General features: G+C 43.9%; 1 protein-coding gene across 10 annotated transcripts in view; it reads right to left on the bottom strand.

The window, feature by feature from the left end:
- NCAPG2 (non-SMC condensin II complex subunit G2) overlaps positions 1-25776 on the bottom strand; it is a 65722-nt gene that overhangs the window by 6542 nt on the left and 33404 nt on the right. For 8 of the 10 annotated variants that reach the window (XM_086685153.1, XM_086685167.1, XM_086685189.1 and 5 more), the window contains 14 exons: positions 21279-21501; positions 20953-21050; positions 16236-16409; positions 13918-13988; positions 12789-12939; positions 12497-12670; positions 11107-11223; positions 10880-11020; positions 10339-10438; positions 8791-8978; positions 6395-6535; positions 2677-2780; positions 1755-1855; positions 490-589 (listed from right to left, as the gene is read on the bottom strand). In XM_086685153.1, coding sequence (XP_086541279.1) covers positions 490-589; positions 1755-1855; positions 2677-2780; positions 6395-6535; positions 8791-8978; positions 10339-10438; positions 10880-11020; positions 11107-11223; positions 12497-12670; positions 12789-12939; positions 13918-13988; positions 16236-16409; positions 20953-21050; positions 21279-21501 — 1883 coding nt within the window. Of the gene's footprint in view, positions 1-489; positions 590-1754; positions 1856-2676; positions 2781-6394; positions 6536-8790; positions 8979-10338; positions 10439-10879; positions 11021-11106; positions 11224-12496; positions 12671-12788; positions 12940-13917; positions 13989-16235; positions 16410-20952; positions 21051-21278; positions 21502-25776 lie in introns of those variants that run through there. The other 2 variants (XM_086685205.1, XM_086685213.1) reach the window with 2 other exon arrangements.

The following is a 25776-nucleotide window of genomic DNA, read 5'->3' as shown; positions in this document are numbered from 1 at the left end:
AACGGTACGTAACAACAAAGGCACTCGGCTGCAGGAGCCCAATGAACACCTTCCTCAGACCAGTCCCTGTGGCACCAACAAGCCCCCCAGGAATGAAGAAATGACAAGTATTTCTTCAAAGTTATGGAGGGACCTTTCCCATCCTCATTGTGGACGCTTGGGGACTGAGCAATTATATCTGAGAAATGCCTACAGTTTCAAAAACATAGCAAACCACCAAAAATAATCTGTCTGGTTTGTACATACATATAAAATAAGTCTGTATGCCTTTACTCTTCTGGAGTAGAATTTACGAGATGACAATTTTGTTTTTATTTTTGAAGACAAAATCAGGGAGTAAATTAAACATATGTCCAAGGGGTTTCCCAAGCAAGCCTGCTTCCTCACGGCCTGGCTGTAACCAGCAGGAATGAAAACGTGATCTCAAACGGACGGGCAGGGAACCCACAGCTCTCAGCAAACGTGCCTGGAGCACACCTAGTGCTTTACCTCTCCGTGCTGTCCTCATCCAGGGTGATCTCCATAAACGTCTTCAGTTTTCTGTGAACAGTGGCTGCAACATCCTTCACTCTTGAACTTCTCTGTTTACCTAAGAGGAAGTTATAGTAAAGACAGAGCAACGATTTTAACACTGGCACACAAAAGTAAGCATACTCTGCTATCGATATGGGCACAAGTTCAAGAAGAATGAGCCTCCCCACCCTTCGAGTTAATCTACCCACTGACCTGTGGAACAGGAATCATCCCCTCACAGGGATGTGAAAAGATGAAGTGGACATTTGAAAGCACTTCACCAGCCCTTAGGGACAGCTCTAGTGGACAATTCCATGAGCTCCGTCCATGCCATCACCTGTACCTCCATCAGAGATGACAACTGCCACATTTCAGAGTCATCATCAGTGTGGCAAATATTTAAGCACCTGTTAAGTACTAGGTGCTCAGCAGCACCCCAGCCCCTGTCCTCACCCCCTCACATGGAGAATTTCCCCTCATTCTCCAGGCCTCAACTTGGGTGACAGTCCCTTAGAAGTCTTTTCTGATGCCCAGCCTGGGTAATGCTAGTCACAAAGTGTTATCATGATTCTGTAGGCACGCCATGCATTCAGGCTTATGGAGAGTGCCTATCTCCCTAGAAGCACTCTCTATCTGTAACACGTTATGTCTTCGAAAATCATTTCAACATTAGTAAAGCTGAGCAAAAAATTCAGAAACTTAACGGTAATCTGCAGGGAGATTACTGCATTTTATACTGAGATGAGCATTTCATAAGTATCTCCAATTATTTTTCCGGTACTATTTCAACTGGCTGGGATATTCAGAAAAGGCAAGTGCAAGGCTTAAGCAGAACAGAAGATACATTCATTAAGTATTAACACCAAAACATACCATCATTAGCAAAAATAAATTCAGAACTTTAAACATAGGTAACACATGACAAACCAACAGGAATTCAATTCTGAGGCACAAAGAGGGACATGTAATGGGTCCAGTGGGGAAAGGTGACAGGTGAACAGGACTGCATCAGGAAGCGTGAGCCAGCTGGTTTCCAGGCTAGTACAGGGTTAGCTGAGCAGAGGAAACCCAGCAGACACTGTTTGTGCAGAGCATGGGAGAGCAGGCTACAAGAGTTGGGAGGGTCTGACTGAAAGGGGATGCCACAAACATGGAACCGAATTCCCAAACATTCCGTAACAGTTCTGTATGAGATTACACCCAGCAATATCCCAGACAGTATGAGAGAACATTTAACCAACCTTTGTTAATAACCAAAATAATATGCATAACAGCTGTGAGACACACAATGCCTTCAATATCATCAGAAGTAACACACGCCTGTAATTCATCTAAAAATGACCTGCAAAAAATTAATAAATATCTGGAATTATTCTATAGTATATATCCTAAAACTTTATAGGAGGACTAACACAGCCAAGATTCATCAACCACCATGAATTCTAGCTTTCAGGTAACGTGGATTAAACCTTCTAATACGTTCGCTGTAGATGTGCCGAGTCACACAGGTAAGATATTAACATCACATGATGTTGCCAGAAAGAGAATGGGGACATTTTGGTAATTGAAAAAAAGCTACTCTGTATACCCACAATGCACACAAAAAAGATTCAATGTCACTGAAAGATAATTTATGGCTGCTAAATATGATGCTTGTTTTAAAGTTTTCATTTTGAATGTATCTGCTATTATAGTCCCTCAGGTATTAGGCAAGTGCAAAACCACTCCTTCCATACTCCATCAGTCCTGCCTGGGCCACAACAAACGCGGAACTGCAGCCAAGTGACACAGGGACAGCACGTACCCAAAGAACCACACTAGTGCTGAACCTAGTCAAGCGTTCTGAGTGTACTTAGGAACAAGTATTTGCTACACATTAACATTTTAAATGTTTCCCTCTAGCTGAATTTTAGTTATGAAAAGCATAACCAGGGACTATTTGGATGGATGGATGTTATAGAAAATTAGAATTTGTTTGTATAATGCAAATTTTTAAAATAATGCAACTGGTTTTAATTGCTGATTAGAGAACACTATATGAAACACTTTTCTCATGGAAAAATGCATCTTTGAGAAATTCTGAGAGCTCAAAGAATAGACAGAAGTTACTGAGAGCTCACAGTCCAAGTGAGGAGATCAGGGCAATAAAGAGAGCATGGTTACCTGATTACAATCGGAGACTTCATTATTATTCCTATTAAACACCTTGAAAATGGCGGAAGGTCTGAAAGACCCTCGGGCGGGGTGAGCTCTTCTACATCAGAAACCTAGAAAGAAGTTCCAGACAGATCAGTAATTTCTAAATTGAAATGGAGACAGGGCTAGTTACTTGTTTTACACTGCTATGGGTTTTCATCCAGAAACCCAAAAGAATAATTTTTATTAACTGTTGAAATGTCTACAGTAATTATGATTAATCTATTTTATATTCAGGTGCATATTATTCAGCAGACAGAAGTAAAAAGATACATACATCAATGGACAAAACTTTTGTCAAACAGCCTTTAATGTGGTATCATGTTCTGTAAATAACGTGTTTTTATGCGAGTCTAACTTGCTATTCCTACTCATCTAGAATCCAGATTTCTCAGTCCCAGCACAACTGACATCTCGGACTGGCTGATTCCTTGCTGTGGGACGTCCTTGGCACCGCAGGGCTTTGAGCAGCGTCCCAGGCCTCCACCCAGCAGATCCCGGGCGTGGCCAGTGTCCTCTGGTGGTTCTCTTCCTCCAGAGGAGGAAGAGTAACGTGGTCTGGATGCATGAAGGGGACTCTGCCTGGATTTATGCCCTTTATCACCAACCTTACAAGTTTAAAGTCATCCATTAGTGGTGAATAAACTGCACGTGCAAATGGCTCCCCGGAAAGACTAAATCCAGAACCCTGCTCTGGAGAGGAGTCGGGGTGGAGGGAGGTTATGCTTTTATTTCAAATCTCACCTTCATACACCCACCACTGGCTCTCACCTATTTCTTAGCTATCAGGTGTGACTACACAGCTCTCCTCAATCAGCCTTTCCATACGCCCACTGGAGGATTCATAATACTAATTTGGATATTAAAGTCAATCATCTTTATGTATGAAATAGCTGTTTCTCATTAAAATGATGTACATCTTAAATGTAAATGCATTTGTGATACAGACAAATGATTATTGACTGGTTATAATAAAAATCTTGAGATTTTTTAGCGTATGTAGCAGTAAAATATATAACACGAGCACAGAACAGGAGAATGCTAATCGGAAGAACATTGTTACAAGACTTAAAATGTACAGGCACACTGTAATTTCTGCAGGGAGACTCATGAGTTAAATATGCATATTAAAATCTCCAGAGAAACCACTAGAACAGTTACACAAAGGACAATATAAAGTCAACAGAGAAGAGGGGCGCCTGGGTGGCTGTCAGTTGAGCGTCCGACTTTGGCTCAGGTCATGATCTCGCGGTCCGTGAGTTCGAGCCCCGCATCAGGCTCTGTGCTGACCGCTCAGAGCCTGGAGCCTGTTTCCGATTCTGTGTCTCCCTCTCTCTCTGCCCCTCCCCCGTTCATGCTCTGTCTCTCTCTGTCTCAAAAATAAATAAACGTTAAAAAATAAATAAAGTCAACAGAGAAGATAAAATGGAACAGTGCAAACACTGCCATTTCATCAAGAAATGGCAGGAAAAGAAGTAGGGGAACTAATAGAAAACAAACATCAAAGCGGTCAAATTAAACCCAAATATATTGGGCACCTGGGTGGCTCAATCGGTTAAGTGTCCCACTCCTGATTTCAGCTCAGGTCATGATCTCATCGTTCATGAGATCAAGCCCCACATCAGGCTCTGTGCTGACACTGAGGGAGCCTGCTTGGGATTCTGTCTCTCCCTCTCTCTCTGTCCCTCCCCTGCTCCTGCTCTTAATCTCTCAAAATAAATAAACTTAAAAAATAGATCTATACATATATCATTATGTCATTAAAATCAAATGGGCTAAGCACCCCAAGTCAAAGGCAGAGATTGTAAACTAGACCAAAAAAAAAAAAAAAACAAAAAACAAAAAAACAAAACCCCAGGTCTACCCATGTAGTGATTATAGGAAACACTTTAAACACAGGAAAAACAGGTCAAAAGCAAAAGGGTAAAAAAAAAAAAAAAAAAAAGATATGCTATGCAAACATGAAAAATGCCAGAGCAGACTAATGAGAAGTATCACCAGAGATGACAAGATGTTTCATAACTAAAGACAGTGTATCAAAACAACATAGTAGTCCCATGTGCACACCTAACAAAGCTCCCAAATACATGCAAACTAACGGGAAGAGACAAATCCACAGCAGCGCTAACCTCTCACTGATGGAACATGCAGACAAGTCAGTAAGGATACAAGAGAGGTCAGCGAACACCTCCTGTAAAGTAGTGAAATACATCAGCTCTGTGGGCAAACCACCTCTGTCACAACTACTCAACTCTGCAGTTACAGATGAAGTAGCCACAGAAAATCTGTAAACGGTGGGTGTGGCTATGCTCCAATATAACTTCATTTACAAAACCAGATGGTGAGCCAGGTTTGGCCATAGGCCATTAATCGATTGATCTATACTTGTCAGCTATAAAGCTCGATGGAGTAAATAAATCCTAGCTCTTAATTCTATGTATAATCTAGCTATCACTTTCCTAAACCAAAATGACCTTCCTTAAAGCTTTAAGGAGGGTCTTAAAATCTATTGTTATAGGAACTTAGCTTTTTTCATACTCATGACCTAACAGTACAGAATTCAAATAAATTATATGTATGTACATTTATATAAGTCAACAACATTGACTGTCAGATCCCATCTTTTCATACAGAGAAAATCTATCATCACCTTTCTATCTTCTATGGCACTGTTCCACACCCTCCCGCCATGCCTTGAAGGTCTTTCTGGGGAAACAGTTCTGACTGGAGTTATCATCCTGGTTAGGCCAATCTTTACCCAAGAAAGCTAACTATAAAAAATCTGCAACTGGGGCGCCTGGGTGGCACAGTCGGTTGAGCGTCCGACTTCAGCCAGGTCACGATCTCGCGGTCTGTGAGTTCGAGCCCCGCGTCAGGCTCTGGGCTGATGGCTCAGAGCCTGGAGCCTGTTTCCGATTCTGTGTCTCCCTCTCTCTGCCCCTCCCCCGTTCATGCTCTGTCTCTCTCTGTCCCAAAAATAAATTAAAAAAAAAAAAAAAAAAAAAAAATCTGCAACTGTTAGGAACACAGCCAGTCACTTACAGAGTAGAAATGAATACATTATCTGTTTAAAGTGATATCGGAAATTCAAATTTCCTGTGCTTAGAAATGAAAAAGAAAAGTATGGTTTATGCTACAGCAATGCAGTCAGATGCAAACTACCCCAAACTGTCCTGCCTCCTGCTCACCACTGATCACTGCTCCTTCTGCCTTGTCAGGAGAGATTTTCTTTTTCTTTTTTTGTAAGTAGCCTTCACGCCCAGCAGAGAGGCCAGTCAGGGCTTGAACTCACAACCCTGAGATCAAGACCTGAGCTGAGAACAAGAATTGGATGCTTAATCAACCGAGCCACCCAGGCGCCCTGAGGAGAGAAGAATCTCAAGAAATATATCAACTCACGTAGATCTCTAAAATGCAGCAAAAAAAAAAAAAAAAAAAAAAAAAAAGTTCACAGTGGAAGGACTAGCTTGGTTTTAGTCAAAGATGACAACATCCCAAAAGTCACATGACTCTAGTCATAAGCCTGCTAGGAAACTGAGGGGAGGGGGCTGGAGAAGCAGGCTACCTACTAAACTCTGAGTTCTTAAAAAATACTTGGAAAAACATGAAAATGTGCTGACAGTAGAAAATAGAATGTTGTACAGTCAAAAGCAGACACAAGAGTTTCAGGATCAACAGACATCACCTTGCGCAGTCGGTGACTTATCTCCACCACAGATGCAGCGATCACAGTGGAAAGTATGCCCCGGTGCACGGGCGTGTCCGCATGCCAAGACTGAACGGTCATTAGAAATTCATGAAGAGGGGTCTGAACTGAGTAAAGAAGCTACAAGAAAACACACCAGTTAGCCATTTTTCAGGGGTTAAAAAAAGACACTTTACAGGTCAAACATTCCTATTGTCCTCCCTAGGGGTCCAGGAGTCCCAAATCTTGTTTGCCCGTTATCAGCATCCACTCCTTCCTTTCCCATTACTGACTCCGATCTCTCAGGCACCACAGCTAGACAAGGACAGACAGCAGTGAAGCCCACTGGAAACAGCAACAAAAGCAATGCAAAAACCCCCAAGAAGAGAAGGACCAACAGCATAAATAAAGAAAAGATAAAGATACAGCATCAACAGTGAAAGAAGACCATGAGGCCATGTGTTCTGGTACAAGGAGCACAGTCAATGGTAAAAGATTTGGTGAGAAAATAAAAGATTCTGGCACAAACTAAACTACACAAACAGATCACAGCACTTGAACCAGCTCATCAAAAACAGAAGCATTTGGGGGTGCCTGGGTGGCTCAGGCAGTTAAGCATCTGACTCTTGATTTTGGCTCAGGTCATGCATAATCTCACAGCTTGAGTTCAAGCTCCACCTCAGGCTCTGTGCTGACAGTGCGGGGCCTGCTTGGGATTCTCATTCTCTCTCTCTCTCTCTCTCTCTCTCTGTCTCTTTCTGCACCTCCCCACTTGTGAGCTCTCTTTCTCTCAAAAATAAATAAATAAATAAACATTACAAAAAAAAAAAAAAAAGAAGCATTTCAAATTAACTCAAAGATGAACTGGTAAGCTAGGGAAAACGTGGCCAACAAACCAATCACTTTCTATCAGAAAAGAGCAGAAAAAAAATGAAACTCTTCAATGCTTCATAAACATCCTCCTATTTAAGCATTTTTTAAAACTTCGTTTAGGGTGCCTGGTTGGCTCAGTCAGTTGAGCATCTGACTTTTTGGCTCAGGTCATGATCCCACAGTTGGTGAGTTCGAGCCCTGCGTTGGGCTCTGAACTGATAGCTTTGAGCATGAAGCCTGCTTCAGATTCTCTGTCTCCCTCTCACTCTCTCTCTGCCCCTCCTCTGCTTGTGCTATCTCTCAAAAATAAATAAACATTAAATATATATATGTGTGTGTGTATATATATATATTTTATATATGTATATAGTTTATATATACATATATAAAATTAAAAAATTAAAAGAATAGCTGGGGAGTACCTGGGTGGCCAGGTCAGTGAAGCATGGACTCTTGATCTTGGGGATGTGAGTTCAAGCCCCACAGTGGGTGCAGAGATTACTTAAAAAAGTAAAATCTTAAAAAAAAAAAAAAAAAAAAAAAAAAAGAATAGCTAATTTGCATTTTTATAAACCACTACTTAGAAAACAAAGACTGGGGTCACCTGGGTGGCTCCATTATCTGACTTCGGCTCAGGTCATGATCTCACAGTTCGTGAATTCGAGCCCCATGTCAGGCTCGGTGCTGACTACTCGGAGCCTGGAGCTTGCTTCGGACTCTGTGTCTCCCTCTCTCTCTGCCCCTCCCCCATTCACGCTCTCTCTCTTAAAAATAAACATTAAAAAAAAAAAAAAAAAAAGAGAGAAAGAAAACAAAGACTGGCCCTATCCAATGACAGTATGATTTTAGGAGTAAAGCAAGTGTGGCACATGGGTCAGTATTTCCCACATGAACTGGCTACTCAAGAACCCTACTTCACAAAAGCTTTTACCAGCAAGGGACCCCCAGGCCCTTCCAGCTCTGTGACTCTCACTCCCAGTGAGGGGACACTGACAGGTAATGAGAGGGTAGTCTATGACGGAAATCAGTATCTCATCTGAGGAAAGTCCTCGTCATCTACGAATAATCAAAACCAGCATTCTCAAAAGTATATTTTAATTGGAAAACTCTGTGAAATAACAACGGAGTATTCACAAGCCCGTTGCAAGTAGTTCTGGGCTTCCTGACCTGCCTGGCAGAGGACTCTCTCTCTTGCTGTTGGCCTCCTGAGCTGGGCTCATTAAAACCTGTTCTAAGACTAAGAGTCGGAGGTGGGCTCTTGGACCTCCTGCGCCAGGCACAGACGGCACGGCATCTCCTCTCTGACCGCGCCATGCTCTGAAGGAAGTCAGGGGCAGCACCAGAAGGCCAGCGCCCTGTAACTTACCTCCCACACCAAGTTGCACCCCACCCAACAGCCCAACCGCACCCGCGAATGCTAACTGAGCCCGTGTGTGAGACGACACACCCCCATGCACCCCTGTTTGCCTGGCAAACACTGGCCATCTATTGACCAACAGCCCAGCCCGGGAAGGCAGGAGTACCCGTAGGCCTTCTTCCGGCTGCTTCCTGAAGCTCCGTGCCATACATTCCAACATTTTCTGAAATACTTTCTGGACCGTATCGAACAGTGTCACAGCTTCTTCATCTGAATCTGGTTTCTGTATCAAGGAACTTCCAGTTACCTCTTTCAGAATGCCAAGAAGTAATGACACATAAAAGAATCCCTTCACTAGAAAGAAAATTAGAAAAAAGCAGTTATCTAACCACAAAATTTAGCTGAGATTACTACGCTTTTCACACAACACGTGTACATTACGGTAACTTAAAATTGTTACTGGTAAGCCAATACCAGGTTGATCAGATTATTCTAAATTTGAATACATATAAAATTTAACAAATAAATTTAAAAACTTACTCCCTTTAATTATAATGCCAATACCTTCAACAACAGTAACAGCATATTTAACTGAGCCACTAAGAACCAGGCTCACTACACGTGGAGACAGCGTGGTCCCCTGAACACCTGGATTAGAGAACATGTCTTATTTTCTCATGTAATGGCAACATTAACACCAGCTCTAAGTCTGAGAGGGACGGCCCAAGAACTTTCAAAATGTGATTTACAAAACTCATAGGCCAACTCTGTTAAATTTCTAACACTGTAGTTTATCAGTTGTTTTTCTCTTCCAAATCACTTCCTTTACTGTGTTGCATTAATTTGATAAAGCGAGACGGGGGCCAGGTCACAGTTCTGGGCCTGCGGAAAACCCTATTTCTCAGAACATGCCAGTCTGTAGGAAGGCTTCTTCCTGCCCTTCTCTCGCTTTACCTACTCTTACGCATTGATGAGAGGCAGGGGAGAAAGCCTGGATCATAGCACCACTCCTCATGCCATCAAGTGATGGGGCTGTGACCTCCAGGTAATCACTCAGTCCAGCTCCGCCCAGACTAGCTGGAAGGAAGCCGACCTCTCACTCACTCACTAAACACATTTAAATTAGTACCTAGTGTGCAAGCACAGACCTCGCGGTGTTAGTTACTATAGGTCTTTGGGGGAATAGCAACTTCCCAGTGGTTCTGAGGGTGCATTAAAGAACCCTACTCACACCTCCCATGTGGCAAGCAAACAGGCTGGGGGCTGCCACTGCACAAGCCCATCACGCTGCAAAGTCACTTGACAATTAGGCAAACCACAGGGAGGAGAATCCTAAGGCCCTCGTGAGAAAAACTCTGTGGACTCAGGCATGTCTGACACCAGAAGCACCTTTGTTTTGTTCTGTTTGTTTGTTTTTTAAGTAGGCTTCAACACCCCGTGTGGAACCCAATGGGAGGCTTGAACTCACAGCCCTGAGATCAAGACCTGGGCTGAGATAAAGAGTCGGACACTTAACTAACGGAGCCACCCAGGCGCCCTGACACGTGTGAACCTCCTAGCTGCCTCAGTCTGTAAATTCCTTTTTTGGCATCTGCTAGTTTGCATTGCCTACCTGTCACCTGAAAGCAAGAGTCCTGATCAGCAAAGTGACCAAGGGAGGCGCTGGTTTGGTTATTAATTGCTCTAAACATGTTCTTTAATGAATGAAGTATACCTGTTTCCATGATTCCGAGACTCCAGTGTAAAAGTTGTATCTGAAACTTATAATCGCCAAGGCCGACCATCACAACGTCTTTACACACCATCAGGTAGGTCTGTAAGACACACAGATTTACCTTAAACAGAGGCTACTGAAAGCCAAAAAAGGGGAATAAATCCAGCCTTGCAAAGCTTCGAATATCTGCTTGTACTACTAATGATCTCTTAAGGCAGGTATTAATAAAGATGTTTTACAGAAGAATTTTCATAAAGATACTTTAGTTCTCATTTTTATTTCCATAAGAAATCTGGAAACCCATTTTATGTAATTCCACAAACATTACTGAACACCTATTACATGCAATGTATAAGATTACATAAAAATTACATGGCTTATGTTTTGGGAAAAGACAAACTCTAGATGCTGAAATGACACTGTGAGTATTTAAGAAGAGCAACGCTACTATCCAAGTTACAACTTTAAGATAGAAAATAAAATCTGAAACCACATCACGAACTTGGTGAAGAGAAGGTTTCCATGTTTAAAGACTTCTAACCTGGATAATCTGCTGATAAACAACCCTGTGAAGCTTGAGATATTCTTCTTCTTGATCTTGGATAAAAGATAGAACTTTGTTTTCTAACCAAAACCCAGTGTCTTCCAAAACGGACAGGTAAACTTTTCCTTCTGAGCAGAACTGTCCAACAAGAGAAAGACAAATTAGTACCAGAACCAGTATTGCCAACACACTTCGTATTGGGACACAGCCAGGCACACACTCACCTTGTGCTGAAGATGAATACTCAGCCGGCAGTGGAGGCTGAAGGCTCGCAGAGCCATCGCTTCATTAAAGTTGTGAGGTTTCCCACCTGGCGACTGCAAAATTGATTCCAGATCTGCCTGCAAGACAAAAAAAAAAAAATCCGTGGCCACGTTCCACTGTGTAAGTGAGGACGACCTGACTAACTTCACACACAGCTACAGTGGGAGGGTGACACCCTGGAGCAGTGGATGTGCTTTAATAACACAACAGAACTTTCTGAGAAATGTAGTCTTCCCTTCTCTCCCTTCCAACACCCCTACCCCTTCTAAAACAAGGTAAAAACTCGTAATAGTCATTGCTCAAGAACAGTCTGGATCAAGCACACAAAGCGTTTGCCCCTGGGGCAAATTCTGACCTGCTCCTGACCAGGACAGGACAGCCCGCCTGAGGAAAGAGGAAGAAAGGCAGCTCCTCCCAGGAATGATCCTCTCGGGGCTCAGGAAGGGCCAGAGCCTTAGCACACCCACAGCTCCCTAACCTTGTACCCTAAAGGAGCAAGGCCTTAGTGCTGGGAAGCTTATGGGAGTCTGTGTCTGGCTGTCACATGAAGAGGGAGGAGGTTCCATCAGCGTTAGTAGGTGGGGATACCCTCTGTGCCCCTAGTAGCAAAGCCTGTAGGGAATGCCCCCACCCGTCTTTCCCAGAACCCATAGGCAGCCTTAATTTTTGGACAGCAGCACAGCCAGTGCTCAGCTTAGTCCACGGGCAAAAATCCCAGCACTGCCTACCCATGTCTGGGCATCAGCCGTGGTCCATCTCCTTCCCTGGATGACTGTGCGCCTCCTTTTCCTCCTTCAGACCTCTCCCTCCCTTTCGTCATCTGATGCCCATGCTGAGCACTGGAGGCTCTGCCTCTGGCCCGACCAAACTCCACGGCAGTACCAGAGGCTGTCTCTGAGGGCTGGTGCTGGAGGATATGGCCAGAAGCCAGTAAGGAAGAAGGAAATGCTGAATTCACAGGAAACACTCTCCAAAGATTCCTGGAAAAGCTTGCCAAGGACTGTGAGGGTAAACTAGTATTCCGGCATCAATGCGTAAGAGTAGGTAAAGCAAGAGAAGGTAAAGAAGAGAAGGAAGAAGCCTTCCTACGGGCTGGCATGTTCTGAGAAACAGGGTTTTCCAAAGGCCCAGAACTGTGACCTGGCCCCCGTCTCGCCCCCCCGACCCCCACCACGTTAGTCATCTGCGTCTCATGTCTTCATCTACAAATTGAAGGAGGGGCTTCCATAACTCTTAACTCCTTTCCAGCTAGAAAAATTTTACACTCTAAGTATGAAAAGTCTGGATCTTATTTTTCACTCCTAATTGCATGGGCTCCCTCAACTTTCCTCATCTGTTCTATAAAGGTACCTTTGACATTTCAAGTGCTTTCAAGAGGTGGTTAAGTTTCTTCCGGGGAGCAGAGAGCAAGCACTGTCGATTCTTTGGATGGGTGAGCAAATACTCTATGTAAACCAGCGCCAAATCAGGTTTTACAGGGCGTGTATCATGGATCTGCACTTTCCGTTTAGATGCTGAGTTAGTCTGAAAGAATACAGCGATAAACTGGCAATTAAAACACATGTTCCCAGGAAAGCATATGATTTTCTAATACACACGTGTCCTCATTCAGCAATTTTAAAGGAACAAGACACAAATATACCTTGCTCTGGGGCTGTTCTGGCAGCCAGTCACAAACGAGTTCCAGAATGTGTCCCACTTGTCCCCAGGAGCAGAGACAGTCCAACAAAGTACAATAGCGCTTGTCTGCTCCTCCTTCCTCTTGGTTTCTTAATGTGGAAATCACACCACAGCTGAAAACGTCAAATACATAAAATCAGACCTAACATTGATTCACTAACAATTTCCCACTTTTCAAAAAGGTAAAAAAATAAAGCTAAACAAGTGAGGGTACATAAGGCCTTCCCACCATAGAACACTCAGACCTTCTCCGCTGCAGGAATAAATACAGCTTTCCCACAGTTACTACTCGGGCTCGGTCCCAACATAAAAGGCTGAATGTGAGCACAGCTTTAGGAACACGGAGGCCAAGGCTGTCCGATACAAGTGTTAAGTTATCAAGGACGTGCCAGGGCCATGAGACCCCCAGACCTTCTTTTCTGTCAGCTCTTTCAGACCCTAGAGCAAAGATTCCTAGTGCTTGGGAAAGAATTTTTGTTTAGCATCAGAACATCCATTTTTCCACAAATATGAACTAACATGAGTCATTTTTGCTGAGATAATAACCGACACTCTAGAACAACGCTATCCAGTGAAAATGCAGCACGAGCCACAAAAGCAAGCACTTAGGTCATTTCAAATTTTCTGACAGCCGCCTTTAAAAAAGTAAAGAAAAGCAGGCATAATTAATCTCAATAACCTATCTTATCCGATCCACCACCTCCACAGGGCTGTCCTCCGGCACAGCTGACAGGAAACTACCAGCTCCTCACGCCCCTCCATCCACACCAGGCCCCTAGCCCATGTGCACTCCGCGCCCTCGGCACACCTCGCCCAGGCGGCCACACGCAGACGTGCAGGCCTCGCAGCTCCAGAGCCCCTCATGCAGGCTTGACAAACAGAACCCCCACACGGTGGAGCCCACAGCTTATGTTCCACGTGGGCTCTGATCCCTCAGCGACTGCAGAGCCCAGTGGAAACTGCATCCTGCGGCTCTCCCGCCACCGCTGTGAGCTTGAAGCTGAAGTGGGGCCGTCTGCTGAACCTCACATGAATAATAGAGCACAACACTGGCAGGGTTCCCGCCCCACCACCGTCCCAAGAGAGGGTACCTGAAGGCGGGCACAGCAGAGGCTGGCATAAAGGACATGAGCATAAATAAAGGAATCTTGCAGCGATCATCCTAAAAGCATACAAAGGGGAAAAAAGGGTATTGAAACATGATGACGTTGTGAAAGGCTCTCTGTACAACTTCCTAGTAAAGGGTCTGCAGACTGCTCAGTAGGAACCATAGCATTCCTCTCAGTGCTCACGGGGACACTTAGACCTACTGCTCAGCCTCATGTCTGATAAGCAGCTTCGAAGTTTTACGTGACATTTTACCACTTTGTGTGATGTATTAATTTGTGCAAATATTGATTAAGCACCTACTGCGTACGAGTTGCCAACCTAGATCCCAGGGATACACTGGTAACCAGAATAGACCAGTTCTTTGCTCTCAAGGCACATACTTCTATTTTAAACACAATACTGTTGAAAGAGAAAAAAAAATTAACTCTGTACACTCAGAATCCTAAAAATAAATGTCAAGAGAATGAAACTAGTCAGAAAATAATTTTTCCATAAAATAATCAGAAAATATCTGGGAAGACAGAATAATTTAATGGAAAATGTACAGGCTTTAGAGTTACCAAGCCAAATCTAGGTGCAATCAGACTCCACAGTTTTACCAGCTGGAACAGCACAGAGAAGAAGGCAGCCTCTGAGGTCTGTTTCCTCCTCTGCCAAAGGGGAAAGGGCTGTTGGGAGGACCGGGTAGGGCACACAGGGCAGAGCCAACAACAGCACCCAGTACATGGTGACACCTAATAAGCTCTAACTACACCAGTATTACTGTGATGACACCATAACAAAAAGTGGACCAGGCCCAATCAAGAACACTTAATAAAAAAGATTCTTGGTTGGCTGGGAGAATAAGAGATGATGGATCCTGACAGAAAAAAAAAATAACAATTTTCCTGAAAATATACATGAAACGGTAACAAGGGCAACATCAAAATTTGATCTGCAAATAATCTGCATTCAGTTGGAGTGAACCCACCCTTACTCCCAACTCCCAATGAAGAAAATATTTTCTTAATATTATAAAAGTAGACTGATAATTACCGCTAATTCTACTCTGAGTAATAGATTGTTTTTTCACTTACAAGGATGCCCACAAGGTTCTCTGAGCAACTGAGGGCAGAGAAGCTCTCTTGCCTGAATCATCTGGAACTGAATTAATTAGCTGCCTTCCTTAGGTCCTTATATACCTGCAGGACGCAGTGCTCATTTGTCACCTCGTCCTGTACCCTATGGGCCTCTGTGTTATCTGCTGAGAATTCAGAGATAATGCTGGTTTCATGGCCCAATGTAATTATTTGAGCTTTTAAATGTACTGAAAACTTTGGCAATTTAGATTATTTACCTTCCTGACAGGTCACAGTTGCATTTCAGCGGCACAATGAAGCTCAGACACTTGACAATCACAGAAGTGCAGCGGAGAAAAGCTAAGAGGTCAAGGTCACATAAGCAATTTTGGAAGAGCCCAGAAGTAAAATTTAGCAAGAGAAGGATGTTTCATAAAACCTGCGGTCTTTCTATATTTAAACCATGCTTTCTTTATAACTGGGAGTAAATATGTATTTCTAGCACAATCTTATTTTTGTTTTGGAAATAATAAACTTCCCTCAGAAGTAAAAAGTCACAGCTGGTTAAGTGTCCAACTTCGGCTCTGGTCACGATCTCACAGTTTGTGGGTTTGAGCCCTGTGTCGGGCTCTGTGCTGACAGCTCAGAGCCTGGAGCCTGCTTCAGATTCTGTGTCTCCCTCTCTCTGCCCTTCCCCACTCATACTCTCTCTCTGTCTCTCAAAAATGAATAAGTGTTAAAAAAATATTTTTGTAAAAAAAGAAGTAAAGAGTCAAGAAATAAAAAGAGTTTCCTTCATCAAAATAGAAGTTATGTATGTGATTCTATTTGCAGACACAACTCAAACACTTCAGAAACCCATCTGCTTACAGTGTGGCATCAAATGCCTACAAGTGCCCACAAAACTCTGTGGCTATGGCATCATGTTAGCAGACTCCTCTTTCTCAATCCCTGCTAATCACACTAGATTCCCAAATAGTGTTACAGATCATTAAAGACACAAAGGCTGAGCACTTACACCCACATTTCCCTCCGTGCTGGGGAAATGAGGCTGAAAGACATATGGCCTCCACCCTCGAGAAAGGCCAAGAGGCCACCTATCCTGCCAGGTAAGAGCTGGGTCAGTATTCCTCACTTACAGATGACAAACTAGGTCCAGACAGGTAAGTGTGCCGGGCACTTCTGCTAATTCTGCACAAATGTAATCTTAACACGCCTGCCCGCTGTGTGAGCAGCCTTACCTTAAAGACTTTCAGGTACTCAGGGAGCACAGAGGCAAACTTGTTAATGGTGTAAACTCTGGCTTCTTTGTTATTTTCCATACTTCTATGAATACTTTTCCAGAGAATTACAACGATTTCTAATAAACCAGCCATGGATGCAACATCACTTACAGACAGTGTTTTGTCCAGAACCTAAGATACAAATAAATTGATTGTGACAGAATCAAATCATAACAACCATTATGATAACAGCTTTATCGTTAAAAGTACATGCCAGAGGGGCGCCTGGGTGGCGCAGTCGGTTAAGCGTCCGACTTCAGCCAGGTCACGATCTCGCGGTTTGTGAGTTCGAGCCCCACGTCAGGCTCTGGGCTGATGGCTCAGAGCCTGGAGCCTGTTTCCGATTCTGTGTCTCCCTCTCTCTCTGCCCCTCCCCTGTTCATGCTCTGTCTCTCTCTGTCCCAAAAATAAAAAAATAAAAAAATAAAAAAGTTGAAAAAAAAAAAAGTACATGCCAGAATTCCAGACCTAAAGCAGAATGTGAAGTATACCAAGTCTATTTTCATTTCCTAAAAAGGACTTTGTCTTCTATTTGAAAATCTCTACTAGAGGTGAAGGTCTTTAAAAACCCATTCAAGAAGTAAATGCTAAATTAACACTATATCCTTTCAATAAACAGTTTATATGAATTAAAAATCCTTGGGGCGCCTGGGGGGCTTAGTCAGTCAAGCGTCCAGCCTCAGCTCAGGTCATGTTCTCACGGTTCAGGGGTTCGAGCTCCAAGTTGGGCTCTATGCTGACAGTGTGGAGCCTGCTTCAGATCCTCTGTCTCCCTCTCTCTCTCTGCTCCTCCCCAGCTTATGCTCTCTCTCTCTCTCTCTCTCTCTCTCTCTCTCGCTCTCTCAAAAATAAACATTAAAAAAAATCCTCTAAAAATAAAAATGTAAACTATTATCTTTAAGGACATAATACGTGAGTACAGAACATATTTTTCTTTTACTGTATCTTCTTTTTTTACTATATCTTCTAAGTCGCAAGATGTTACTTCTCGCCATGAACTTTGATGTGAACAGACTGGGGGAGGAGGGAAGAACTGTAAAATGTGATTTACTTAGATGTGATTGCTACTGAGACTCCACTACAAACTCAGCCCCATCAGATCACCCCAGGCTGTCTGCCAGGCACTCCACTCTGTGGCCCTGGTAGGTCCAGCTCCCGAATTCTGGTATAAGGGCTGATGATGACCAACTCCCACTCGATCGTGGGCTTCCTCACACACCTTTCACATCTTCTGAGCTTATGCTGGCTGTAAGCAATAATCACTGCTGTGTTCCTCTGAGTGCTCCACTGAAACCACAAATGCACTCTGGGTACGTCTTCTTCTGTACGGAACACAGGCCCCACACTGCCACAACCAGCTCGGACACAGACTGACGGGGTCTGCTAGCCAGCCCTAGAATGGCACTGTACCAAACACAGTCTGATAACTTGCCAACAACCACTACAGACAATTTCCAGAAAAGGGTCTACAAAAGAGGATTCATTTCAGGTACTGGTATTATGCTATCTACTCAAATGCAATGGGAAAAGATAGTTTAAAAGAAAACAAAACTTGGGGAGCCTGGCTGGCTCAGTCAAAAGAGCATGCAACTCTTAATCTCAGGGTCATGAGGTCAAGCCCCATGTTGGGTGTAGAGATTACTTAAATAAATAAATAAACTTTAAAAAAGAAAAGAAACTTGAGGGTACACAGAAAAAACAAAAGTGGCTTCTACATAAATCTAGATTTTTCATTACACACTTAACACTTCGAATGAGCTATGGCCAAATTTGAAAAGCAATCAAACTACTAAAGGCTTAGAAACTACTGAAAGAATGATACAAATAACAGATTGACAAAATTCCATTCTGTATTTAACTTTACTTTTTACCATTCCAATGTTTAGCATAGCAGCCTTATCATTAAAGTCTCAAGAAAAAGCCACCACTGCTTTTTCACAAAAATGTGCTAAGTTCCTAAGTAAGATTTCATTAAATAGGAAGCCAATTTTTTATTTTAGCAGGGAACATCTTTGATTGTTAGTAGTTAGCAATGAGTAAAAGAATGACTTCAAAAATTTTGCTTTTAGCTACCTAGATATTCTTAGAATGAGAATATCCACATGACAAAGTGTGCTTCTTGTCTAGCACAAACTGTAACAGTCCTACATATTTCTAAACTCTTCTGTTTTCTACTAATATAGAAACTGACCCAAAATGTTGTAAAATGCAAGCTTTCTCAGTTATACCTAGGTTTCTAATAACAGAGGTATGGGGTTCCTTCAATATTTAAAAAACTTAATAGTCTCAGGGCCCCTGGGTGGCTCAGTCGATTAAGCGTCCTACTTCAGCTCACGTCATGATCTCACAGTCCATGAGTTCGAGTCCCACGTCGGGCTCTGTGCTGACAGCTCAGAGCCTGGAGCCTGCTTCGGATTCTGTGTCTCCCTCTCCCTCTGCCTCTCCCCCAACTCGTGCTCTGTCTCTCTCTCTCTCTCTCAAAAATATAAATAAATAAATAAATAAATAAATAAATAAATAAATAAATAAATAAAATGTAAAATGTAAAAAAAAAAAAAATGGAATAGTCTCTCAACTAATACATCACAAACATGTTTTTTCTCTTCTGCAAAACCATTTCCACCATCAGAGTGAGTTTGCGAGGGTGGCCCACAGAGAGGCTGTGCTTGCTCCATAGCCAGGACACTCAGCTCCCTGTGCATCACTGCGTCCACTTCCCATCCTGTGAACCCACGTGCCCTGCAAAAGTGGAGTGAGGCCACCATGCTGGCATCTCCAGCTGAGGGTTCTGAAGATGTATGAGCAGCCATGGGATCACTTTCCTGAAAAGTTCTGCCCAATCTGTATATTGAGGGAAAAGCTCTGAAGACAGGAACTCAAATTCCACCAAACATAAAAGCAGAACCAACTCCAATGCCCTGAGCTGAAGGCTTCCCAAATCCAGGCCATGAAGGCCTGTGAGTGGCTGGAACTGCCAGTCAGGGCCCACTGCCAGGATAAAAGCCAGTCCCACTCTTTTCTGCTCTCTTCTCCTTTATTCCACATCTGCCTCCCTGACTGGGACTGAGGACGACTTGTTTAAGCAGGGACTGGGCTGCTGGAGTGGTGGGCCTCCAGCTGCATGGGCTCAGGAGGCCCCAGGGAGCATCCAGGAGTCGTCAGGCCGGCCAACAGGCCAGGCTGCAGCTATAGCCCCAAGCAAACCCGTCAGCCTCTCCTAGAAAAAGGCCTGTGTCAGAGGTGGTGAGACACAGGACGGGAGTGTGGCAGGGTCAGACCAATGCACGGACCTCTCCTCGTGGCCGATATGCAGTACCATGTTTCAGCAAAAGGGCAGATTGTCTTTTATGACTTCCTGTTTTTAAGGATGCTCCACACTCAATGTGGGGCTTAGAACTCACAACCAACCCTTAGGGGCGCCTGGGTGGCTCAGTGGGTTAAAGTGTCGGACTTCAACTCAAGTCATGATCTCACAGTTTGTGAGTTTGAGCCCCACATCAGGCTCTGTACTGACAGCTCAGAGCCTGGAACCTGTTTCGGATTCTGTGTCTCCCTCTCTCTCTCTGCCCCTCCCCTGCTCACACTCTGTCTCTCTCTCTGTCTCTCAAAAATAAACAAATGTTAAAAGAAGAAGAAGGAAAAAAAAAAGAACTCACAACCTGAGATCAAGAGTCACATGCTCGCCTAACTGAGCCAGCCAGAGGCCCCTTTTGGGACTTTTATTTATTTTATTTTATTATTATTTTTTAAAGTTTATTATTTTTGAGAGGGAGAGAGAACATAAGCGGGGAAGCCAGGGAGGGGCAGAGAGAGGGAGGGAGATAGGATCTGAAGCAGGCTCCATGCTGCCAGCACAAAGGCCCACGTGGGGCTCAAACCCATGAACCCTGAGATCATGCATGACCTCGCCGAAGTTGGACAGCTGACTGAGCCACCCAGGTGCCTGTGATTTTTTTTTAAAGACCAGTTTCTCATCTATGTGGGTACTATAAAACTACCCCCAAATTTTACTTTAGATGTACCTAAGCATGAAAGTTGTTTATAAGCTTAAGATACTGCTTATAAGTAATGCATGTCTAAGTCTTAAATTTCTTTTATCGGGTCACTCTGGATTCTGAGTAAATAGCAGCTAACTAGTCCCTTTGATTAATTACTGCTTAAAAGACAACTCTAAATAAAGATTATTCCTAGAAATTCAACCCCAAGATGTTTCTAGTAGACTGTTACAGCAATGGCTAGCAGTAAACCCTTAAGAACACTACTACCCATTAATTATAAAATATGGTAACATCCGGAATCCAATCCAGGTGTATGCTACACCTACATTGAATTAAAATATACAGAGAACCTTAAGGCAAAGAAAACGTGGGATAGGGTGTTACCAGTAATAAACTTCCCTGTGTATTAAATACTACCCAAATCCCACAACAAACTACAAAGGATACAGAGCAATTCTTTCAAAAACATTAATTATGACCTTCCAAAATAATTAGTTGAACTATCAATAGTAAAGGAATAAATGGAAAATAAAATAGTGTTAACATGACACTCCATGGGAATGCCAGCTTTGATCCGGTGCTCTGCCTCTCTCTGCGCATGGGTGCCGGGGCCTAGTCTTCACCGAGATAACTCGGCCGCAGCTGTGGCTGGGCCAGGGCAAGCTGACTGCACTCACGTTCTCCTTCTCCCTCTCCTCGTGGCCCTCGTGGCCCTCTTGTGCTGCCCTCCGGATGCAGGCATTCAAGCAATGGCGAATCACATGAATCAGCTTTGCTAAAATGTTTAAGATAATCAATAATTAATTTGTGTTTCTTCAACAAAACCATCTTTCTAATAGTAAAATCATAATCCCAAACAATTAAAAGTATTATTGTAAGGAAAATCATTAAGAAATGCATTCAAGCGTGAAGCTCGTTAAAATGACCAACACTGAAGACAAGTAACATTAACTATGCTTCAGGCAGACAATATAACAAGTACTGAGAAGTGAATGTCCAGCACCTATATTAGTACAGGCCGTGTGCTCGTGGGCGTGCTGATAGAACTTCCTGGCAGCTGCGTGGTTCATCTGGACCAGTGTGACGCAGCGCTCGCACCATACCTCCTCGGGCTGGTTCACAGGCAGGAAAGAGTTGAAGATGAGGTTCACCAGGCGTCGAGACACAGGCCGGGAATCTGATTCCAGACGAACCAAAATATGCTCCATGGGGCATATTTTCCAAAACTATATATAAAGCATACACAGAAGGAAAATAGTCAATTGTCCCTATAATCTTGAAAATACTTTAAGCAAAATTTCCTGAGCAAAATCAAAAAGGAACTAATTTTTCTATTCCAAAGAAACTCATTTCAAATGACTACACCAGAATCTGTGACTCTTCTGTACAGAAATTAGAATAAACCAGTATTTTAAAAAGCACTGACAGGAACACCTGGGCAGCTCAGACGGTTAAGCATCTGACTCTTGATTTCGGTTTAGGTTAGTTTGAGCTCCGCATCAAGCTCTCTGCTGTCAGCACAGAGTCTGCTTTGGATCTTCTGTCCCCCCACCCTTCCCCCACTAGCACTCTCTCAAAAATAAACAAACATTAAAAAAAAAAAAAAAAAGGCACTGACAAGGGCACCTGGGTGGCTTAGTCAGTTGAGTGTCCAACTCTTGATTTCCACTCAGGTCATGATCTCACGGTTTGTGAGTTTGAGCCCCACGTGGAGCCTGCTTGGGATTCTGTCTCTCCCTCTCTACTCCTCCTCCCCACCCCCCACCCCGGCCCCCGCTCACTCTCTCCCCTTCTCTCAAAATAAATACTTAAAAAAATATAAAAAGAAGCACTGACATACAAGGTGCCAAGTAGAACACTGCTGAGAGGGTTAATCATAACTAATCAGTATCATGCTCGGTATAAACTCTCAAATGATAGCTATGACTATCAGTCTAATAATTTAAAACTTTCCTAAAACACCATAACTTTTAGCCCACTAATGTGAAAAGTGTACAGAAAAATTTACAACAGTCTTGACACAGAAACCTGAAGTGGACACCCCATTCCGTACCGTGGAGAACAGAGGCATCACCCCTGAACCCCAGCGGCACCTGGTCCACTGCCCAAGGGGGCAGCACCCTCTGGCGCATCCCTGCCTCCCTCTGCAGTGCCAGCTCGCCTAGATGACCACCGGCCTCCTCCAGCCCACCTTACAGCTGCTGCACAGCCACAACTGTCCCGTAGCCCTCCAGTCAAAAGCCTCAAAGTTGTCCACCGCCTACAGAAAAGGGCCAAACTTGTAAGCAAGACACTCCAGACAAGAGAAAACAGTAGTAGAGAGCAAATAGATTCTCATGGTGAAATGTTCAAATCCTGTCCCAGTCACTTCTCAGCTGGCATCTGGTGGTCTCCTCACCTGTCTAGTGGGGACACCATGACATGCATGCTCCTCGAAGACCTGCCTCCAACAGCCAGTCCCTCTTTCCAGTATTTTCAGCTAGATATTTCTCATCAGCATTTAAGTATTTTTCAACTCATTCCAAACCCTAAAACAAAAAGCCTCCCCATGAAACTCTGCTTGAATTTCCTGTCTTCTTGCAGCTCACTTTACCTCCCACCCCAGAACCCGCCTCTACCTACCCACTCCACCTCAACCCATAGAAACATGGCTTCTACCCTCACTGAACTTGTTCTTGCCAAGATCATAATGACCTCCTATTGAAAATCCAGATGAACATATTCACGCCTCCCCTTAAAGGAAACCTCTGAGCATCTGACGCTACTGATCACTTCTCCCAGAAATGTCCGAGGACACTTCTGCTCAGACACCTCATGGTACTTCTGAAAAAGTTTTTGGAGTAAAGACAATAACTAAGCCCAAGTCCCACACCAAACACTTCTACTCACGCTGGTACCGGGGGAAGCAAATAGCACCCCCGTGCTGCCAGCAGTAAGCCACACAGAGGGGACAGTGTTCTCAGCCCTTGTCCTGTCAGGGGCAGGCATCTTCACAGAAGAGAGCCCACTGCCAACTAACTCCAGCACTGACTCAGAGAGTGACTGGAGACTCTTATTCAAAAGTGAAAGGCAGTGCTTTCGAGGTTCAAGAGAAGAAGGTGGCAATGAGTCCAAGGATCTGACAGCTTTGACCACCTCCCCTGCTCCCTTCCTGCCTGAGTGTCAGTCCAGATGGATCACTGGTTTTGAGTGCGAATGTACTGAGGTGCAGCCCTGAACAGCACATCTGTGGGTAACAATGACATCAGTAAAAAACACTTCCCAAAACATTCAAGTGCACGTAACTATCCGGCGCAATTTCACAACCATGCAAAAGTAGATTCAACCCAAGACTAAAATAACCAATGAATGGACTGACAGTTCACCTGCTCTACTAAGCCGCCTGCAACATCACAGGAAGGCAGGCAAGAGTGGTGTGCAGGCCATACACTGAAGCAGAATGGAAGCAGATAGGCCAAGGGACAGAGCGGATACCTCCAGACTGCTGACTTCCTCTGGGCAACAGTACCCTCAGCAGGAGCATCACACTTTCCCCACGTGAGAACTTGCGGGTCAAGATAATTCTGCCATTAGTAAATGTCAACTTCAGAACATGTACAGCAACACAGTTCCCAAGAGGGGAAACCCAAGAGGAGAGAGGAAGTCCTCACCTTGAGAACTCAGGTAAGCAGGGGCTCTTCAAGACTCAAAACCTCAGAGCTCCAACCCGGCTACAAGGAATACAACCAAGAAACATCCCAGAGCCCAGCACAACAGCCCAGCCACAGAGCCAGTACCTGAGAGGTCTTTCATGACTGTCCCCATTCACATTAAAAAGTTGACTCCTGGGCCGTCATGGAGACTAGACCATCTTGAATGGGAACTAGCCATCAGCACTTTTACCAAATGTCAAGGTTCCAGGTGTGACTCTTAAAACTAACATTTCCTGCAAGTCTGCCTTTCCAGAAACTCCCCATATTAGCTTGTTTTTCTCTGATTCACTTTTCTCAAATAAAATGCAGAGCAGGGGCACCTGGATGGCTCAGTTGGTTAAGTGTCTGGCTCTTGATTTCAGCTCAGGCTCTGTGCTAAGCATGGAGCCTGCTTCGGATCCTCTCTCTCTGCCCCTCCCCTGCTCGTGCCCTGTCTCTCTTTCTCAAAATAAATAAAAAATAAACATAAAAAAAAAATAAAATGCAGAACAATTCTGATTAGCCTAGGATTCTGATTCATTTTGTTTCGATTACCTGAAGTTTTATTTTATGCAAACATATCACCAGCAGGCCGGTATCTGCAACAGACACGGAAGCAAGCAAATCCGTAACTGGTCTTTCACTTCTAAAATGCTAATTGTGTCCATTACTAACACCAGGCATGACCAGTGTCTGACAGTGTAGAACAGACCCCAGTCATCCTGACATGGTGGACGATCAGCCACTTCCGCTTCCTGTTAGCTGCCTCTCCACATGCTTACCGACTGGTGGCCTTGATCTTCCAGGAGTCCTAGCATGGACACCCCACAAACCCTTCCAGAGACCTCACAGCTGTGGCACTCCCTGCCTGGCTTTTGCAGAGCTAAGGATCAAGATGGAAGAGGCATCTCAATAAAACATTATGCTTTCTTTCTCTGCTCTTCCCACTATCCTAAAAATTCAAACTCCCCAGTCAAAGAACTTTTGTCTTCATCTTACTTGGTCTCTACGATATTCTCTTGGGTAGACCCAGTAATAAAGAAAATCCAGCTATTCTCTCCATTTCCTCACCAGTCACTACCTCAACACTCCTCTGCAAACAAGTCTGCACTCCAAACAACACTAGGCCAACAACACTAGGCCAAACGTTAAAGATTCAGAACTACTCAGTTTTATTAAGCTGTTATAATAAACAGGGTAAAAACTGCAGCCAGCATTTTTGCTGAAACAGACATGCTGACTCTTAAATACATATGGAAATGCAAAGGACCTAAACCAGCCAAAAATCTCTGAAAGAAGAACAAAGCTGGAGGACACGCTCTAAGACGTCATGGGAACCATTAGCAGTACAGCAGTATGTCCCAGGGCCCACGGATGTGCAAACAGATGAAAGGGCCAGAGCAGAGTCAGAAACAGCACACACAGATGGGCGACTGGGTAGGACATGGGGGAGTCGTGCTATGGAGGTCATGTAAAACAGTCTTTGGTTTTTGGTGCCTTTTTTTTTTGAACAACAGAAATTCAGAATTCAAAATTCACAAAACATAAAGCCGTAAGTATCCTGGCCTCTCCAGTGCCCCATCCCTGGACATCCAATCCCCCGCACCTCAAGCAACCATTATTAATTCCTTATTTTCTTCTAGGAAGATTTTCCTGTCTGAACAAATACATATGTATGTTTCCCATTTTATACAGCTGGCGGCACACTACACACACATCTACACTTGCTTTTCCTCGTGTCTCAGTGGTATTTCCATGTGAGCTCATCCCTTGTCATGGCCACAGGACACTCTCCCATCGCATGAGCACACCACACGTCTGTGTGGTCAT

This window comes from Puma concolor, chromosome A2 (assembly GCF_028749965.1).
Source record: "Puma concolor isolate L17-30 chromosome A2, mPumCon1.1.hap2, whole genome shotgun sequence".
In the NCBI taxonomy this organism is placed as follows: domain Eukaryota; kingdom Metazoa; phylum Chordata; class Mammalia; order Carnivora; family Felidae; genus Puma; species Puma concolor.
Note: the sequence above shows the minus strand (reverse complement) of the source record. Positions and strands in the feature narration are given on the sequence as shown.